General features: G+C 46.4%; 1 protein-coding gene and 1 long non-coding RNA gene across 2 annotated transcripts; one reads left to right on the top strand and one right to left on the bottom strand.

Annotated features, from left to right (window-relative positions):
* Window positions 1-3,498: 3,498 nt before the first annotated feature.
* On the top strand, window positions 3,499-8,801 carry LOC127305220 (uncharacterized). Its single transcript, XR_007853761.2, has 4 exons — window positions 3,499-5,763; window positions 6,334-6,766; window positions 7,579-7,642; window positions 8,211-8,801. It is a non-coding gene; the product is annotated as an uncharacterized lncRNA (long non-coding RNA).
* Window positions 8,802-10,680: 1,879 nt separating this feature from the next.
* Window positions 10,681-11,925, bottom strand: LOC139830035 (uncharacterized). Its single transcript, XM_071821843.1, has 3 exons — window positions 11,365-11,925; window positions 11,128-11,271; window positions 10,681-11,058 (listed from the first exon to the last, which is right to left on the bottom strand). The coding sequence occupies exons 1-3, from the start codon at window positions 11,749-11,751 to the stop codon at window positions 10,681-10,683; spliced, it is 909 nt and encodes a 302-aa protein (XP_071677944.1). The 5' UTR covers window positions 11,752-11,925.
* Window positions 11,926-19,166: the final 7,241 nt, after the last annotated feature.

The following is a 19,166-nucleotide window of genomic DNA, read 5'->3' as shown; positions in this document are numbered from 1 at the left end:
CATACGTCATTACTATTGGGCCTATGCTACTATCTTCATAGTGGGTAGTAACTTATATGTGGTGTCATGCATTGTGTCATTTATTATGTTGTAGACTCATTTTGCCTTGGGGTGTGTGATGTTATGGTAACATAGCTAGTTACCACCTCAATCTCTTTCTTCATTTATTCGCATGCCATGTCACCAAAATGCCTTGAGATGTGTGATGTTACTAGGTATGTTACTCCCACTATGAGCAGTCTAAGGGCATCTCAAACCGAAATCCCTCCTATGCGGTCGACCGCGCAGTGCGGTCACTTGCCGCGCGAAGGGCTCGCGCGAAGACCTACATTAATTCCCTTTTCCTTCCCGTTTTTGGCAAACCTTGTCGCCCCTGATTTTCCTTTTACGTTTCATCACCGGATCTCCCCTCGTTCGACTCTGCCTCATCTCCTCCTCGCCGCCGCCGCCCACGATTTCGGTCGGTTCCGTGCTCCTCCCACATTCTGCATCTCTCTCCCCATACCTCCCCTCTCTTCAACCATTTCCCCTCGGTTTCCTTACCTCTGCACCCTCGTCGTCCACCCAATCCGAACGCGAACCCTAGGGCCAGACACGGCGAGGTGATGAGATGGAACACGCCGGACATGGAGGTGGTTCTGGAGCGGATATAGGACCTCCATGAAAGCCTCGGCGACGCTATCCTCGCCGTCTGAAGAACCCACTAAGCTGCCACCGCGCCCCTGTACTGCCGGCGCCCGGCAGTACAGGGAAGTGTCTTCGAGGGCCGACCAGAGGGAGGAAGGAAGCGCGGAGGATGGCGTCCGTTCGTCCCCTGGCCGCAGCGGCGGAGGCCATGACCAGGAACCTTCACTCCAGCCGGTCGGCGCTCCTAAACCAACTCGTGTTCTTGTATGTGAGATTGCCCTTTTCCTTACCCCTTCTTCTCCTCGTGTGCTTTTAGGTTCATATACAGTATAATTGATAGACCATGCCCGACTTGCTACATAACTTGTGCATTTTTAGCCTTGATTGACTATGATCTATAATCGGTACATTCCTTTTGTTTTCCTTTTTAGCCTGTATAGTAGTAGAGTGAGCTCAATGAAGCACACAATATTCTTTCTGAATATTCACTGTAGATAGATATATGATAAGATTTCCAAATGTAGATGGAAATTTAGTCCTTGGACAAGAAACTAGTTGTGGGGGGAATTGCCCCAAACATCGGGGAATTTTATTTTATTTTTTGTCCCTGTTTACTTTGCCACTCTATCTTTTGCCCTCTTTTACTTTGGGCTATATTTTTTGCCCCTTACTTTTTGGCCACTTTACGATTTGCCCTTTTGCATCAATCTGGAATTGTTTCTTTTCTTTTGAGGCCAGATGAAATATCTGGAGGACAATTCTACCCCTAGCTGAACCTGGACCAAAACAAAGCCATGTCTCGCCATTCCCCTTCGCTGAAGAACACTAGCTCGCACAGAGAGTTACCGCCGGCGCAGCTGCACCTCCTCGCCCATCCCTGCACCTTCGCCACTAGCTGCACATGATTTCCACGAGATGGACGAGGGAGTCGGGGTGGCGTGACCCGGCGCGCTGTCATATACGAGTCTCGCGACGGCGGCTGACAGCAGCGCCCTGATGCAAGCGGCTGCCTGAGCCGGTAATGTGTCCATTTGCAGACAAATTTTGGTGAGCGTTCTTCAGTTGGCGGAGATGAGGCTCCTTGCGGCGCGACGAGGACGAGGACGCCGATGTACTGGTCGATTTGGACGTGTATGGGCGTAGCCGCGTGGGACTGTTGTTGGGCGGTCGGGGAGGAGGAGGGAGGCGGCAGAAAAGGGATGTGGGGAAGATGAGGACGACATGCTACCGAGTACCGATGACTAGGAGGCGGCGCGGCGAGCTGCTCCCTGAGATGGGGAAGAAACAGCGAGCAGGGTACGCCTGTCTGTCTTTGGGTGGTAGGCCCAGGTTAGCAGGGGAAAATCATAATGTGGCAAAGAAATAACCTGAAATCTTACGGGCGGACGCGTGCCGGATGGACGTCCCGGGCACACGCACCAGGTAGTCTAGTTGTTAATGAAATTGTAGGCTAGCTGATATCATGTGCCATTTTTAAAAAAACTATAACTTTTAAACCGTGCGACAAAATTACAATTCGTTTTCACTACTAAAATCCCCATGACGAGAGCTTCGAAACTCGACCACATTTTCATACCTTTCGACGATTTTTTTTAACAAGCAACTTTGATGCGCGGCAGAGCAACTTTATTGTGCAACAAACCAACTTTGGTGTGTGCCAAAGCAACTTTGGTGTGCAACGAACATGTACAGTTTTTGGTACACGAAGGCACAACTTTGGTGCCTGACAATAATTTTGGTGTCCATGGGAGCAGTTTTAATGTGTGACGAAGCAACTTAAGTGCTCTGCAGAGCAACTTTGGTGCCCGGCGACACAGTTTTTGAACCCTGCAGAGCAACTTTGGCGCCCGACCGAGCAATTTTTAGTGTCCTGCGAGCAACTTTGGTACTCGGCCGAGCAATTTTAGTGTCCTGTAGAGTAACATTAGGAGTTGTTGCTGCAGCTGTTGTGAAGCCTACCATCGTTGTGAATTAAGTGTTTTTGTTGCACACCAAAGTTGCTTTGCCGCATACCAAAATTGTTTTCCCGCACAACAAAGTTGCTCTGTCGCGCATCAAAGTTGCTTGTTAAAAAATTGCGTCGAAACATATGAAAATGTGGTCTAGTTTCAAAGCTCTCGTCGTTCGGATTCTAAAAGTGAAAGCGGATTGTAATTTCGCCGCACGGTTTAAAAGTTACAACTTTTTTAAAACAACAAAGTGATATCAGCTAGCCTACCTTTTTTGACAGCTGTACGCATCTTTCCATTTGTGTGAGCAATTTCCATTTTGGTATGACAGCTCAGAATAACCAACGGGCATGCAGCCGCTCGCTAGACGTGTCCAAGAAATAAGGAGCAAAAAATATAGCTCAAAGTAAAAGAGGGTAAAAGATAGAGTGGTAAAGTAAACAGGGGCAAAAAATAAAATTCCCCCCAAACATCTGACGGAAAAAATAGGTGAACATGACACGAAAAAACTAATATCAATTATGCTGGTACCAGTATATGCACCGAAACTACGGACGAGTTACTCATTAGTGGCATAAATGAAATTGTAAGTCCTTAATAATAATTAAGTGATGTTTTCCTTGCCAATCATATTCAGGTTCTGAAGTTCAATCCTATCGTGTCCGGGCTTTTATGTGTCCTGCCATGGCTGACACTAAGTAAGGTTTCATATTCTATATACTTTCAAGGTCTAAGGCTCTGTTTGTTTGGGCTTCTACTTCTGCTTTTAGGATCCAAAAGGAAAACCCTCTAGATCACACGGAGGATCTGTTCGTGCGATCCTCCGCCTCGGCTGGAAGCCACGCGTCCTGTAGGACCCACACCGACCGCTCCTTATCCTCTCCCTGTGTCAATCCCCTCCTTCGGCGAGCTGGAGGTTCCCAATTATTTTCACGCTGCTCTCCTCGCCTTAGCTCGCCCATCGGCGGCCTCCAACTCGACTAGACACCTGCGTCGCCCCATGGGGACACCTCCACCTCCGTAAGCTCGCCGGGCCGCCGGCCAACATCTCCGTGAGCACGCCGGAGCCACCCCATGGGGACACACCTCCCTCGGCCTCCTCGACCCACTACGCCCGCGACGCATGGCGAGGTCTCGTGGTTGCGACGACAGGCGCAGCGCTGGGAGCAAGCCCACGAGGCTGGCAGGCGTGAAGAAGTCGTGCGCCAGCAGCAGTCTTGTTGGGGCGTAGTGAACTGGCGACGAGGTCGACCTCCCTCTCTATTGCTTCTGGAGGCGGCGACCTCAAAGTGTCAGCGGCAGCGATGCACAACCTGCACGGCATTTGAGAGATTGGGGAAGAATGGAGATGGGGCCTTTTGGTCCTTTCATCTGCGCACAATCCTGAGAAATACAGTAAACAGTTCAAAAGGGGCAAATAATATATGTGCAAAGTAATTTAGGGTAAAAGATGATATAGTACAATGTAAAGAAGGGCAAGTCGTATAGGTCTGAAGTAAATAGTGGCAAAAAGTAAAATTCCCCGCCACCATTGTCCCCGGGGCCAGCACTCTCTCCTCCTTCCTTGGCCACAACAATGCACTTCTCTCTCTTCTGAGGGCCATGCAACTAGGCCTATTTAGCATCTCGGCGCGACCTAGGCGAAGGGTCGCCACACCGGCGGGGAAGGCCATCCACCGCTGCTTCTTCCATGTTCTCAGCGCATTGCCCGTAAAAGAATATCTCCAACTGCCCGCCTGCTGCAGACGTCCAGTTTCTCACCGGCTTGCCACCACATGTTCTCCTACTTTGCCGTTTGCAACACCGTGCGAACTGACCCGAGGCAGCGTTCCTCTCCGGTGAAGTGGGCCAGGACGGGTGGTGGCAGCCCCTCCCATCGGCCATCGTGTTCAGCCCCCACACCTCCTGTGCGATTTCACCTAGCCGCCGTTGCCACTTCGGAAAAGAACCCGCGCGCCGCTGCTGCTTGCTGAAGATGGCGGGCTGCCACCGCTCACGGGAGATGGGGGGCACAACCTCAACCAGACGTGCGACGCCGACGACCTGGCGGAGCTGCGGCCCTTCGCTGGCGGCCTGGACGGAAAAGGCGCAAGTCCGCTCGGGATCCCAGTCCGTTCAGGTGGGGATTCGACGACGGCAAGTCGTCCTACGCCTGGACGGGGCGTCTCCTGTGACCTCGGGAGGGTGGTGGGGCTGGATCTCTCCAGCCATAGCCTCCGCGGCATCGCCCCTCCGCCGCTTGCCGCACTCAACCTCCCCGCAGAACACGCTCCGCTGGCCAGCGCCGCTGGGGCTGCGGGTACTTGACCTCAGTGCCAACGCACTCTCCGGTGCCTTCCCGTCAAGCTTTCCTACCATCTTCTTCCCGACGATTGAGGTGCTGAACATCTCTTTCAACAAGTTTTCCAGGCTGTACCCCGCTGTCCCGGCGTTGCAAACATGGCATCCCGCGTTCCCGAGCAGCAGCAGCGGACGGCTCTGGTGAGGATGAACAGCAGGTCAGTACCCTCTTCCAAGGATCCATCATACGACTGAAAAATCGATCCACTCCTCTCTTTAGGCAATCTTCTTACTGTCGACCATCATAAATCGTTGAGTTGGTTTCCCCTAGGTTGTCGTTGGATATATTAGTCCTCTGTTTCGTTCAAATTAGTGTAGCTGGTTTCTCTGATGGTGCCTTCCTGCTATCGATTGAGGTGAGTTGATCCTAGATTTGCTGGGGCGCAGTCGCATAGAAAATATGTTCTGTGACCGTACTTTACATGCACACTTATGTTACTAATAGGATGTGGTTGTACTGCTGGAGGAAATACCTTGAATCATGTACAGTACCAGAAACCATAATTTGTGATCTCTGTAGTGTTGTGATGAAAACTGGAGCATATACTCTTCAATTATTCTACAAATTAGCCATATATTGGAAAGATAAAAGCAGAAATAAGATTCAGTCTGATCTGATTTTTGTTCAGGCCCATATTTATTATTCTTTTCCCTTGGTGTCTATGAACCTGAGGGATATTGATTGCATGAGGAAAAAGTTTTCAGGTGGATGGGTACTGAGCTTCATTTTATTAGTGAGTACAAGATAAAAAATAGTTTGTTGGTTACTGACTTGACTAATTAGGCGGCGACAAGGTGTTGGTTTATACTTGGGCCACAAAGGAGAGTAAGAAGTATTTGTGAGAAGGTGAGGTCGGCGCATAGCTTCATACTGATCCCCAATAGGTCTCTTATATCTTCTCTGTAATTTCTTATGTTACATGTCTGAATACATCATGATGCCTGCAGCTGTTTAGATTTGTTTTCTTTATTGATTTAGTTTAATACTTTCTCATACTGACGCACTACCTATGTTTTTCGGATATGGTTCGCATGATTTCTAAGTTTCATGAGATTTGTTGATTCAGTTATAGGTTTGTTGCAAACTCTCTTGTGTCACCCTTCAGCCTATCTGAAGTGTCTGCACAGCACCATTTTTTTGTAGGCATAGTACTTTGATTATTTTTATATCGATGAGCTTCTTTGTGAAACCAGAGAGTTAATTCTCGGTTGAAGGCAATATAGTTTCTGCTTGCTACTACTGATTATCAATATATAGTGTTAAATCTCAGTTGAAAGGAATGTAGTTTATACTTGCTACTTCTGATTAATTGTGTATTTTTATCTATTTTTATAGGCGTTGCTAATCTCAGTTGAAAGGAATGTAGTTTATACTTGCTACTTCTGATTAATTGTGTATTTTTATCTATTTTTATAGGCGTTGCTACAAACATATGTAGAGGATGAGATGTACAGTAATCTGTCAATCTGCAATTTAATTTACTGGTTAGACCTTTCTTCAATTGACACTACACAGCCGTGAAGTTTTCAGATTTACATATCCACAAGGCTTTGGATATCAAATGGTTTTGGTGGTGAGAGAGATTGGCTTCATTTTTTGTTGTAACTGTTACATTTGGGGATTTTTATTGGTATTGCAAATTGTTGGAGAAAACAGCTAGAGTTATATTGTTTCCGAAAGCTTTGACCGCGAACTGCCAAAGATCATAGTGGCCGATGCAGCCATGGCAGTGTGGCGGGCGTCTCCCTTTGTTTCTCCGCCCGTCTCTTCTCCTGCAATTATCCCTCCATTGCAAACCCAATCTTCCTGACTCAGTATTGGCATGGTCTCAAATTCCTCTACAGAACAGGTAAATGTTCCTATCTTTTTAACTCTTTAGAAAAAATATTGCTGTGTTGGTGGTTCATATAGAACCTAATGTTCAGTATGATATATTTGTTTTGATGTGGTTTAGGGCTAGATTCTTATAGCTGTCATATTCTCCTTACTGTTTCAGTGCGAGGTCAAATTTTTAATGCCATGCAATTATTCAATGCTTAATTTGACAGATTGAAAACATCCCATATATGTGGACATGCCCTCTCTTTGCGTTCAGTGATCTTGTCAAAACTGTGATATGCTGTTGCAGCAAGGCAAGATATCATAAATGATTATAATATATATGCTCTACTTATTAGCTTATATAGCGAAGCCACGTTGGTGTATGTATTATTACTTATTGTGCTTCCATATCTGAATAGATGTTTCTATTTTTTAGAATTATAGGGCAAACTTTGTTACTAACGATGACAGTGTTTACCTTACAGTGGGTCTTGCCCACCATCTATTGTCAGCTTATACTAATTGTGGCATCTCCTATTATCTGCATAGTTTTATTTTTTGCACTTATACTGCATCCATTCGTGTGCAGCAGCTAGACCCATCCTCTGAATGCTAGCTCTTGAGTCATATTTAAATTAGTGGTCTTGCCCACCATTTGTTTGCTTGAATGTTTAACAATTTGGCATTGTTATGAGTCATCATAGGCAACTTGGCGTTAATTTTCCTTATAGATTATTGCATCATTAGCTTCTGCCACGGGCAAAGGTTGTTTATCTGCACATACACTTACTTTGTATGTTTTTTTTATTTATTTTCTGTATCCCTTCTATGTCTCGCTAGGCAGTGGTTTTTGGGTAGCTGATTTGGTATCTAGAGTTCTCGGCCAGCTTGGGAACTTGGGAAGGTAATCCGTTTCTTTTCTCTCACATTCACTTCCTGCAATTTGTTTATTCTTTGTATTTATGGGACAGAAATTAATAATAGGTGATGAATAGTTAACACTTAGTCAGTATTTTTGGGTTAATTTTGAGGGCCGCTTAATTGTTAAATACCTTTTCCTTACCGCCCATTGTTTGTACGAATATTAAAGATGGATGAAGTTGTGGGGATCTGTCCATGGATCAAGGATTTTTTATGAGTTATGCTCAGCAAAATTCGCGTCCATGTGCACACCCTTTTACTCTACATATGTGGTAGAACCACAGGTTCATCCTCGCAGAGTACAATTGTGTCTCTGTTTCTTAATAAGTATATAATATTTTCAACTTTACATAAAAACTGCAAGCCAACCTTCATATATAGTTTTTCTTAACCACCATAGGTTCCACAATGTACGAGCAAAATAAACTGCACAAAGCCTCTAACTATTCTTCAGGTTCAGATCAGCTGGTTTGTGTTGGCCAGTTCTTTCTTTTCAGAGCTTGGTGAATTACTATTTCCTTTTAGCATATGCATAAGAGGTTTTTTTGTAGGTCTTTACATGCGGCCTATGTTGGATAACATTTCTCCAACAGTGCTTATGGATTGTCAGTTTCTGAGATTGTTTCTATGACATATACGGTTCCAGAAGATGTTGAGGTGTACTCTATGGATAGTTGGATACAGAATAAGGAATAGAACTTCCCTTCTGGATTTTCATATCTTCTGGAATTTCTCCATATATTCAATCTTGATAGTTTCCCACTTCAGAAAATCTCTTTCAAGGTCACTGTGGCTATAATACGATTGAGAAAGATCAATCAATCAATTGGGTTATGCAATTGAATCCATCTTACGGTTACAAGGTTAGGTGAATGGGTTTTGGAAGCAGAAATTATAATAGGAGATAATAAAGGATAGCTTTCCCATGGACAGTTCTTCGTCACCATATCAAAGTGTCACAACTAGAAAAAGTAGTAAACATGGGTGGCTGCATAGTCTAAGAATAGCGGCTCCATCACCATGATTTGTTTGCCTGTTATGAGAGCTCTTTTTGTAGTTGAACTTTTATGTTTGGATTATAACTGCGAATGGCTGTGTGCATCTTGGTTATGCAGAGGTCGGGTGTATTACGTCAAACTCTGAAGTAATAAAGCGCCCTTTTTCGATAAAGAAAAAGTACTCCCTCCGATTCATATTAATTGACTCTAATATGAATGTATGTAGACACATTTTAGTTCTAGATACATCCATATTGAAGTCAATTAATATGAATCGGAGGGAGTAGTAAACATACTTGCAACTGAAGGAAATGGTGTGACAAGTACTGAAACTTGAAATACTATATACCACTGGACCATTTGTAAGTTGGCAGTTGAGATGATATCATGGTTGCATCTACATTCACTAACTTAGACATAGCTACATATATATTTGTGCTTTACATTCAGACAAACTTCCGTTTTTATCTACAGTGGTCATGTGGGAACTAGGTAGCTTACACATTTTGAGTGAACAGACTTTGTAAAATAGAACTACTTTATGGAGACTTTGTGCTCTTTGCAATTTATGTGTGCCTTTCACATCAGCTATCATGATAAATTTTCTATGCAATTTCATATATTTATTATATGCTATTTCTTACCTATCAAAAATATTTCTTTGTGCATCCACCCTTCCTTTAGGGTTTTTTTCAGCTGGTGAAATAAGTGACTGCTATCATTTATCATGCTATGGAAGTATGATTTTAACTTCCTGTCATGAAAAGAATTTCTATTACCATCTATGAAGTGAGTAGAAAACTTATTAGGATTCTTCATCTGCTCTCAAATACATTCATGTTACGTATCCATAATGAAAATAGATCCAATTGTACCTTCTAACCACATTGACTAATTCAGAGAATTAAAAGAGAGATCTATCTACATGAAAAAATATGCTCTTCTTATCACTTCTATTGTATCCAAGTTTGCGGTGGTGTTCATCCCAAGTTATGTGCCTTCCAATACAAAGTGAGCATTGTTGCCTACTATCATCTAATTGTGTGTGCTTTTCTATTCTTATAAAGTATTAGTATAGTACTTAAATATCACGATGGATTGAATAGCACTTTCCTGATGTTAATTTTTCTCTAAAAGAAGGCATCTATGTATTGTACCTGTCATTCTACATCATTCCATCACCTTTGGCACCATTTATATTTTTCTGGATACTTCTACTTGTTGCATGAGTCTTATATGTCTGTGCTCTATTCACTGCCGATTTTCGAAGACAAATAAATAATGTTTGTCCATTTGGGATACAAACAATATTTCTACATTGTAGGGCGTTAGATGGATCTTCTATCATCTTCTTCCAGACTGAACCTCCCTTGAAGATCCATTCATTTCTATAAAAAAAGGTCAGGCTGAGAAAATCAAAGGATGAATTCTGTTTCCTCACTCTATTAGCTGAGTTGTGCAACATGGGAGGATGAATGCCGACTAAACGTCATAGAAGCTTGTGTGATCAAATTATGGCCTGGTGTGGTAAGGCCTTTCGAGCTAAAAAATTAAATTGGTCTATTATCAGAAGATTAGACAATATAAAATATAGTCAGGCAAAACATCAATTTAACTCACTTGTCTGCCGGGTCATGCCTCATGAGTTATAGCAGTCTATGACAGGCTGACAAGTCAGACCGGTTTCATGCAAATAAGACTATCATGGACCCCATTTACAAGTCACATCTAAATGCTTGATGCAGTTTATGCAAGGGAAATGATGTTCATGTATTCAAAAGAAATCATACCAACACTTATACTGACTTAAATTCAGTTTGATTTGAGCAACAGCTCCTCATGTAACTGAATTATCACACACTCAAACATTGGTTGTAGGATACTGATAGTACAGAGTATACTCTCCAGAATACTGCAGCTGCAGAGCGTTTGCAGTAAACCCTATGTTTCCGAATTCCGATTAACCAGCTCTCTTTTTTTGAGCTGTGATTAGCTAACTCTCTAAAGGGTGGTTGTTTGTTCATCAGCGAAAAGGGTCGCTGACGGTGAGCTTACACGCTTTCATGGGAGACCAGTCATTCTCAACCTCAGGCGACAGTTGCAAGACTTTAGAGGTCCATGCTGTAAACCGTGGACATCCCAATTTGTCTATCATCTCATTCACCTCGTCCTCCGAAAGAAGTTTTTCCTTGGGCGACACGAGCAGCAAAGACTCCAGCGCATTTGCATTGTCCCTCGCGACAAATTTGAGGAATTCGAATTCATTTTGATGTCCATGGAATTTGTGGAAGACGATTCTTTTGACGCTTGATCTCACGCATTGAACTGGACCGACCTCCCGCCAGAACTGGGCATGGTGCTCCCCAGCAGCGGCAGTTTCGGACAGATCACACGGGACAGACTGCAAGTTCACATCAGCGAGTGATTATTTGTCCAGTTTTCAAACACTAATCAATGAGTGAATGAGCACCTGGATGTGCAGCGTGGACAAGTTGGGGAAGCATCTGAGCAAGCTGGCCACCATCTTGAGCTCCTCTAGGACACAAAAGTTCACCTTGAGCGCCAATGTCCTGACGGCTGGAACCATAGTGCTCGGACTTGCCACTGTGTCAGGCTGCAAAAAGAATATATATGCACCATGCTCGTTAATTGTTCCTACAAAAAAAAGGTCATGTTGACAGATGGAAAGAGCTTGGAATTAAGTTACTTGGATGATGTTGCCATCGATCTGCAGCTTGTGGAACATGGGTTCCATGTATCCGAGCACATGCAGGTTAGTGGTGGAGGCGATCTTGACCGTGACAGGACGAGCAGCTCTAGCGTTGAGCAGCGGCTTCATGAAGATGAGCCGCTCCAGGAGCGGCGCGTCCACCACCGCGAAATCCCCCACCAGAAAAACCAGCACGGACCGGAGGCTCTGGCTGCGGAGATGGAAGCGCCTTACGGGGGAAGCGAGCACGAGGGTCTCCAGGACAGGGCTGGCGGCGAGCAGGTGGTCGAGGTCCTTGTCGGACATGCCCATGTTCAGCATGCTGAGCGTCTTGAGGCAGGGAAATGCTACTGTGCTGCGGGAGAGGTGGTCGGCAGGTAACATCCAGCAGGCCAGGAAGAGTTCCTCGAGCGAGGCGCAGCGGAGGATGTCGGCGGGGAGGCAGGCAGGGATGAGCCTGAGCCGTGGGCTTTTGGTTGACGATCGAAGAAAAGCGTGTGGATTAATTAAGACCGAGCGAGCGTGATCCGTCGCAACAGGCGCGCGCGCGGCGACGAACCCTCATCGGTCGAGAAGGCGTGGGCACGGGGCGCGCGGCGACGAACCCTCATCCGTCTCCGTGCGGTCCTGCACGTGCGCCGCTCACGCGCATCAGGCCTGGCGCATCCATCCATCCGCTCCTCTCCTAATTAATTAATTAACTGCGATGGATCGATCCGCTTCCTTCCTTGGTGGGAGCCTGGGCATTCTTTTCTCTTGTCTTCTTCTTTTTCCGTCACGCTCCGTACGTACCGCCATGGATGGATTGCTTGGACCTGTCGTCTCACGTGCTCCTCCTGCGCTGCTTCTTGGATCATCGACGTGGACGCTCCCGTTTTCTTCTGCTGCGCCTGCGGATGACTCGATCATTACGCCAACGCGACGTGCTGCTCCTTCCTTCGTTGCACGTGCACGCCGCGCATCCATCCATCCATCGATTCTCTCCTACTACAGTAGTAGTAATTAATTTCTTCACCCCCGGCCGTAATTAATTACAGTAATTAAATTACTGCAGTGTCTGGCGGCCGGCCCCATCCACTTCTTCTTCCGCCGGTCACGCTCCCTACCGCACGCACGCGCGATGGATCCGCTTCCTTCCTTGCTTTGCTTGGATTTCATTTTCGCCTGCTTCCATGCGTCAGCCACAGAATTAATAAGCATCTTCTTGCCTTGGAAATGTCCAGCGACGCAAATTAATGCACTACATATTCAGCGACTTCAGTATTACTAGTAAATTGGAGGCCTCTTTTTCTATTCTTTTTTTTTTTTCCTTCCATCGGTCATGTTCCGTACCAAGCAACTCCATTCACTGATTAGCGTTTGGAGTACTACTACTACTACTACTACTGCTGCTGCTGCTGACTGGGCGTATTTAATTTCCTACCTCGCGCATGGACTACTCTGATTCATCAGGCCGGAGAGACATTTTGCCAAGACCAAGGCCAAATTTCATTACCAATCAAGTTGCACGCAGTTACATGTGCCGTTTCCTCTTTTTCACCCAATTAATCGCTGAGCCACGCCATACGCGCACTGTACTCAGCTGGGGGACCGCTCCCAAACATTTTGCATGCATTACAGCGAGAAAACAGCCACATACCAGAGTTAAGTTTTGCACGCAAACAATAGAGATTACCGATATGCACCTAAATCTCTATTGGAAAAAAAAAACATTTCACAAATGATAATAATACAATTGTTTGAATATTACATGAACCAAATCGACGGTGTAGTTGACACCAATGTGTACTTACCCGAGATGGTGACACTAAGAACTGAGCCGCTACATACGGTGATGGACATAATCACGCAACGTGGTCCAAGCCCGACAATTTGTTCTTGGCTGCCCGTTGTGGAGACTTCCTCTATGGACGACCTCCTCGGCACCGACAAAGGCGAGGTGAATCGAGGTGATGAGAAGGGAGCTGGAGGAGTATATGCCAGAGAAGAAGACACCATAGAAATACTCTTTAATTCTCGAAAACAAGATCAGGTGGATCAGTCGCCAATGCCTACGTTAAGCTCATGAAGGAGTATGTGGACCCCATAACGATTCTACTGATCTCGATGAGCCGACTAGCACCAACATCAAGCAAGGAGGGCTCCCCCCACCTCGACTGCACACACATCACCTTCGGAGGTAAGGCACACATCCACCGTGGTAGAAGCAGGCGGCAGTGGAAATGAGGGAGCCCCGAGATAATTGTCGTGTAGACAAACATGCCCTCTGGGATGCCGCAAACACTTTAATCGCCGCGTATAAGGCTCCGACATTTGGCGTCCACGTGCACCCACACCGTCACACCCACCCACTCAATTTGGACTTCAAGCGCCACCATGCTCCAAAGATTCGCTTTTATGAAAGGGACGATGTTTCAAGTAAAATATGTGGATGATCTTACTGGGATGACAAAGGTACCACCCCATAAAAATCTATCTACGAAAATGGCTAGCTTATGACATGATGTTGTGGCATGGAGATATAAAATTAAGGACCTCGACTGCAATGCCATGTAGAAGGCAGTGGCATGTCACTCGCCGGTCTCGTGTGGAAGGGAAATTGATGAGAAGCTAGCTGGTTCCGATGTGGAGAGGGGGAGAGAGAGAATAGTGAAAATTCACATATATCCATCTTCTCCTTCCACCTGCCTCCATGGCGGTAAAAAAAGAACAAGAGGTAGCTTTTCCTGTTTTCTCCATCTGGGGTGGCTGGTTCTCATTATTTTAAGGCCGGTTTCGCATTGTGTTTCTTGGTTATACATACAAGAGATTACGATCCAGGGTTGCAGAAGCGGCGCCGCTTTGTCCCGCAAAAGGCATGGAACATTGCAAATTGCACTACAAGCTTAATTACAGATCAAACTAAATTCAGACAAGCAATCCGCCCCGCAAACTCTGCTTCTTGCAGCCCTACTATGACCTATATTATCTCCTTGAATTCGGTATCATTATTTTTTTAAATGTCTTGTGTACGTATTGTCGAAATATCTGGCCACGTAAAATAGATAAGAGCTTATGCATGGATACGTGGAAAGGGAGAAGATTAGCTAGCACGTAGTAGTGCATCTGCATGCATTGCGTGGTTTCCACGGCAAGGGAGTGTATTTTCAGCGTTTCACGAGGAATAGTATAGCTAGCTAGTGTCGCATATGAGTATGTTCCCGGTTCCAGTCCATCATTTCATGTAGTGCTAGCTCTACCTTATTGATGAAAAAAGACATTTTAGGGAAAACAATATTAAGCATCTTCGATAAAGGGCGATCAAGAAAATGCACGAACATTTACTCCATGGTCTTTATTTAGGAAAAACTCACACAAAGATTTAATTTGTTTGTTTACATATTTTCATAGATGACCTTTATTCAAAAGTTCCTTCCTTTAGAATCAAAAGCTTTGTTAGGATCAAGTACAGTTGCATTTAAATCAAATGCTCCGTTAGAGCGATGACCACACCATTGAGCCCCTTGGCGACAAACGACTCTAGGGCACACCTCCTTATGTGTTATGGCGGAGGTACCACATGGATCGGATCATATCAACAATAAGGATGGGGGTGGGGGGTGACCTAGAGCTGCCAAAACATGAGAGAACGACGGAGACCAACCAACCACGCCGACATGACGACATATTACCACTGATCCCGAGCCTTACCCTGAACACACGATGTGTAATGTCGTTGTATGTCCGTCTAGAGGCACACTAGATTGGATATATTGGCCGAAAACGTGGGGCTAGAGGTCGACACACGGTCAAGTCAGCATGACGACGTCGTGATGCCATGTACATATTGTATATACTATATAAAAGTATGGTTTATATATTCTAGCACATATAATATGATATAGTATAATACATCATATAAATATTCTATATAATTAATTGGATACTAATGTTGATTAACTGAGCACATTCTTTTTCCCGCAGAAGAAAAATGAAGTACTTTATTTTATGTCAATTTTCTTTTGTCTGGGTCATATTTAATATCCTATCATTAATTCATGTAGTCTGAGACATCTTGTGGTGAGGCTCTTCTTTTGAGAATAAAATGACTAGGGTTTAAGGTCTAGAATTTAGGGTCGGTCCAAAGTTTGGGGTCTAGGTTCATAGTCAATGGTTTATATCCTAAGGTCCAATTCTATATGGATTATTGTCTTGATCTAGGGTTTGGGGTATAGGGTTTAGATTTATACTCTCTCCGTCCCGATTCATAGGTCTTGCGCTCCCTAGGTCGTAAATTTGACAATGATAATACAACTTATACAATACAAAATATAAATTATTAGAACGCTAAGATGTTCAAATTTCTAATGATATATTTTTTATGTTGTACAATTGATATTATGTTTGCCAAATTAACAACCTAGAAATACATGCATTTTTTTCCTATGAACTGGAATGTAGGTAGTACTCTTGATCAATAAACATAAATTGTGGATCTTTCACCTAGATAACACCAAGCCCCGGCGGTGGTGGAGGACCTAGGGGTGATGGGATAGTGGATGATACAAAGGTCGATCTAGGAGAGGCCAAGGTGGGCATGGGAGCCGTGGAGCATTAGGACGGCGTGGTCGAGGTGCATGTCAGAGATCCAGAGCTTGGAGGTGACATAGAGCCATAGAGGCTACCGGGAGAGGGCGACGTTGCGAAGCGGACAACTTCGGACACAACGGCACCAACGACAAAGCTATGGGCCGTAGATGGAGGTCGTGTGGGTGTGCATGTAGCCGAGGCGTGAAGAGTGGAAGATGCTGGCGACGAGACACATTGTGTAACTTTTCATTAGATATAAACATGTGGATAATCAAATAATTCAGTGGATGGTCAAATAATTCTTTACGGGGCCGATCTGGGATGCATGCATGAGTAGGTCAACCGACCGAGGGCAACATCGAGCAAAGATATTTGTCGGATTGCAGGGTCCGGTGGGAGCAGGTTTCTGCGATGGCAGTTGGACTCTACAACAACGTAGGCAATTATAGCACCGTGGTCACCGACACGGTGTTCCTTGACGGCCAACCTTTTTGCCCCAAGCGCAAACCTTTTCTCCGTCCACGCTTGACAATGTCTCCCCCGGAGGCTGTCGGCAATGCGCTCATGTAACGGCGAGACATGATCGATCTTGCGGGAGGGGACACCGCCTATGGTGGTCCGAATGATCAAATAAATTTGAGTTAAGGGATACATTGACTTCGAGTCATTTTATTTTTCTCGTTTAGGAGCAATGTAATTGAACTTTATACACGCAAGTGACAAACCACGAGTTTCTAAGCATGTACTATTCCTTATATTTTTCGTTATAGGCGCGGATGTGGTTTTCAGATATTCGATCTACTAGTACTAGTGTACAGTATGAGATAAGATTCACAGGTAGTTAATTCTCCTAAATTATCATTCCCAATAGTATCGTTTTCCTCCCCCCTGATTAAAGCCGACCAGTAAATTAATGGCTCCAGCCAATGCATCTATTTTTCCAGCTCACATGCAGCATTATCTGGGAAAGAGAAAGGTGGGAGGCCGGAGGGATTTAGTAGTAGTAGTCGGATTTTATTAGGGAGATAATTAGTGTGCGCGGCCGTTCACCTATTAGCGCTTTGTTTGTGCCTCGGATTAGTGAGTCGGCCCACTTTGGCAGCGTTTAATTTTGTTTTCCTCCCCTCCCAGCCCGGCCGACCATTCTAGCCTCGCTGCTCATCGGCCACCGCAACCCCGCATCTTTCTTCCGGTCGATTCCCCTACCCACACCGCAGTCCCGGGCCTCCAATCGTGCCCCCTCGTGCAAACCCTAGCACCGCCCCTGCCTACCGCCGTCGGCGATGATCCAAACCGGCCGTGCCCAGACCTCTTACGTGGTGGCACGGCCGCCCCCATCGCCGTCATTCAAGTCCGGCGACAAGGAAGCCGACCTGTTGCTCGCCTCTAACGTCAATGAGGCCACGATTCTGCGGTCCCCGCCTCGCGCCGACGAGTAGGCCGATGGGGCGTTCTTCTCCTACCCCCCGCACGGCCTAGAACCCTCCTTCCTGCCTTGACCTGACCCGCAGTGCCTCCTCCATACCGACCGGCGGCAAAGGAGGAGGAGGTCAAGGGACCTCCTTTTTCGCACGGCGCGTTGCGTTTCCGGCGGTGCCACGACACGGCAATTTGTGGAACCCTAGCGCCGGTCCTTCCGGCCGGCTTCGAGGACAACGTCGCCCAGCGCCGCACAACTTCTCCAGGACCATCGTCCCCCTCGCCGACTAGCTGTGCGGCGTGGCCCGCCTCTGGCAAGATCCGATTGTCCTAGTTCCTCCAGGTGCGCGGCCATCACCTCGACAGAAAAGAATACCTGCTGTTGAGCGACATCGAAGATGACGGACTGGTGAGAGGCACAAATCCCAGCCTTTTTGCCCCACGCACAAATCCTTCCTCCAGACAATGTCTCGCCCGGAGCTATCGGCAATGCGCTCCACCACGATAAAACATCACCAATCTTGCGGGAGAGGGACATCGCCTATGATAATCCGAATGATCAAATAAATTGGAGTTAATGGGTACATTGACTTCAAATCATACTCCCTCCATCCATAAATAGATGCCAAAAATTTATTTAAATTCGGATGTATCTATACACTAAATTGTGTCTAGATACATTTAAATTTAGACAAACTTTTGGCATCTATTTATGAACAGAGGTAGTATTATTTTGCTCGTTTAGGAGCAATGTAATTTAACTTTATATAGGCAAGTTACAAACCACAAGTTTGTAAGCATGTACTAGTATTCGCTCCTTATATTTTTGGTTATAGACCCGGAAGTAGTACTAGTACTTGTGTATGTAGTATAAGATACGAATCAGAGGTACTCCTAATTACCACTCCCAATCTCGTTTTCCTCCCCCTAAATTAAACCCGACCAGTAAATTAATGGCTCAGCCAATGCATCGATTTTTGCAGCTCGTTGGGAAATACAGTAGAAAGGTTGATTTAGCAGTAGTAGGATTTTATTACGGAGATAATCAGAAGTCACCTACTACTAGAGTTTGCGGAAGCGCTCTGTTTTCGCCGGCGTTCAATTTTGCTTTCCTCCCCTCCCAGCCCCGCCGGCCATTCTAGCCTCGGTGCTCGTCGGCCCGCCGCCACAGCCCCGCCGGTCGGTTCCCCTACCCACGCCGCAGTCCCGCGCCTCCAATCGCGCCCCCACGTGCAAACCCTAGCGCCGCCCAACCCTACCGCCGTTGGCGACGAACCAGACCGGGCGCGCCTTCTCATGCCGCGCCCCGACCACTTACGAGGCACAGCCGGCCCCCGTCGTCGTCGTTCCGGTCCGGCGACAAGGAGGCCGACCTGTTGCGCGCCTCCAACGTCAACGACGCCGCGCTTCTGCGGCCCCCGCCTCGCGCCGGCGAGTAGGCCGATTGGGCCTTCTTCTGCCTCGACCCGCCAGTTCCTCCCCCACACCCACCGGCGCGCGGCAAATTAGGAGGGGAGGTGAAGGGACCTCCTTTTTCTGCACCGCCGCGTTACTGGGCGTTTCCGGCGGCGCCACGGCACGACGACGACCTGTGGAACGCTAGCGCAGGTCCTTCCGGCCAGAGCCGCATAGCTTCTCCAGGACCATCGTCTCCCTCGCCGACTGGCTCTGCGGCGTGGCCCGCCTCCTGCTGCTCCGGGCCGGCAAGATCCGGCTGTCCTGGTTCCTCCAGGTGCGCGGCCTGTCACCTCGACAGAAATGAAGACCTGCTGCTGCTCAGCGACATCGAAGATGACGGGCTGGTGCTGACT

This window comes from Lolium perenne, chromosome 6 (assembly GCF_019359855.2).
Source record: "Lolium perenne isolate Kyuss_39 chromosome 6, Kyuss_2.0, whole genome shotgun sequence".
In the NCBI taxonomy this organism is placed as follows: Eukaryota; Viridiplantae; Streptophyta; class Magnoliopsida; order Poales; family Poaceae; genus Lolium; species Lolium perenne.
This window is presented reverse-complemented; position numbering and strand designations above follow the sequence as displayed.

Coding starts and splice junctions, on each gene's coding strand:
- LOC139830035 (XM_071821843.1), bottom strand. CDS start 11,751: ATGTTACCTGCCGACCACCTCTCCCGCAGCACAGTAGCATTTCCCTGC. Junction 11,272..11,364: donor TCGATGGCAACATCATCCAA/GTAACTTAATTC, acceptor TTCTTTTTGCAG/CCTGACACAGTGGCAAGTCC. Junction 11,059..11,127: donor TGTCCACGCTGCACATCCAG/GTGCTCATTCAC, acceptor GTGAACTTGCAG/TCTGTCCCGTGTGATCTGTC.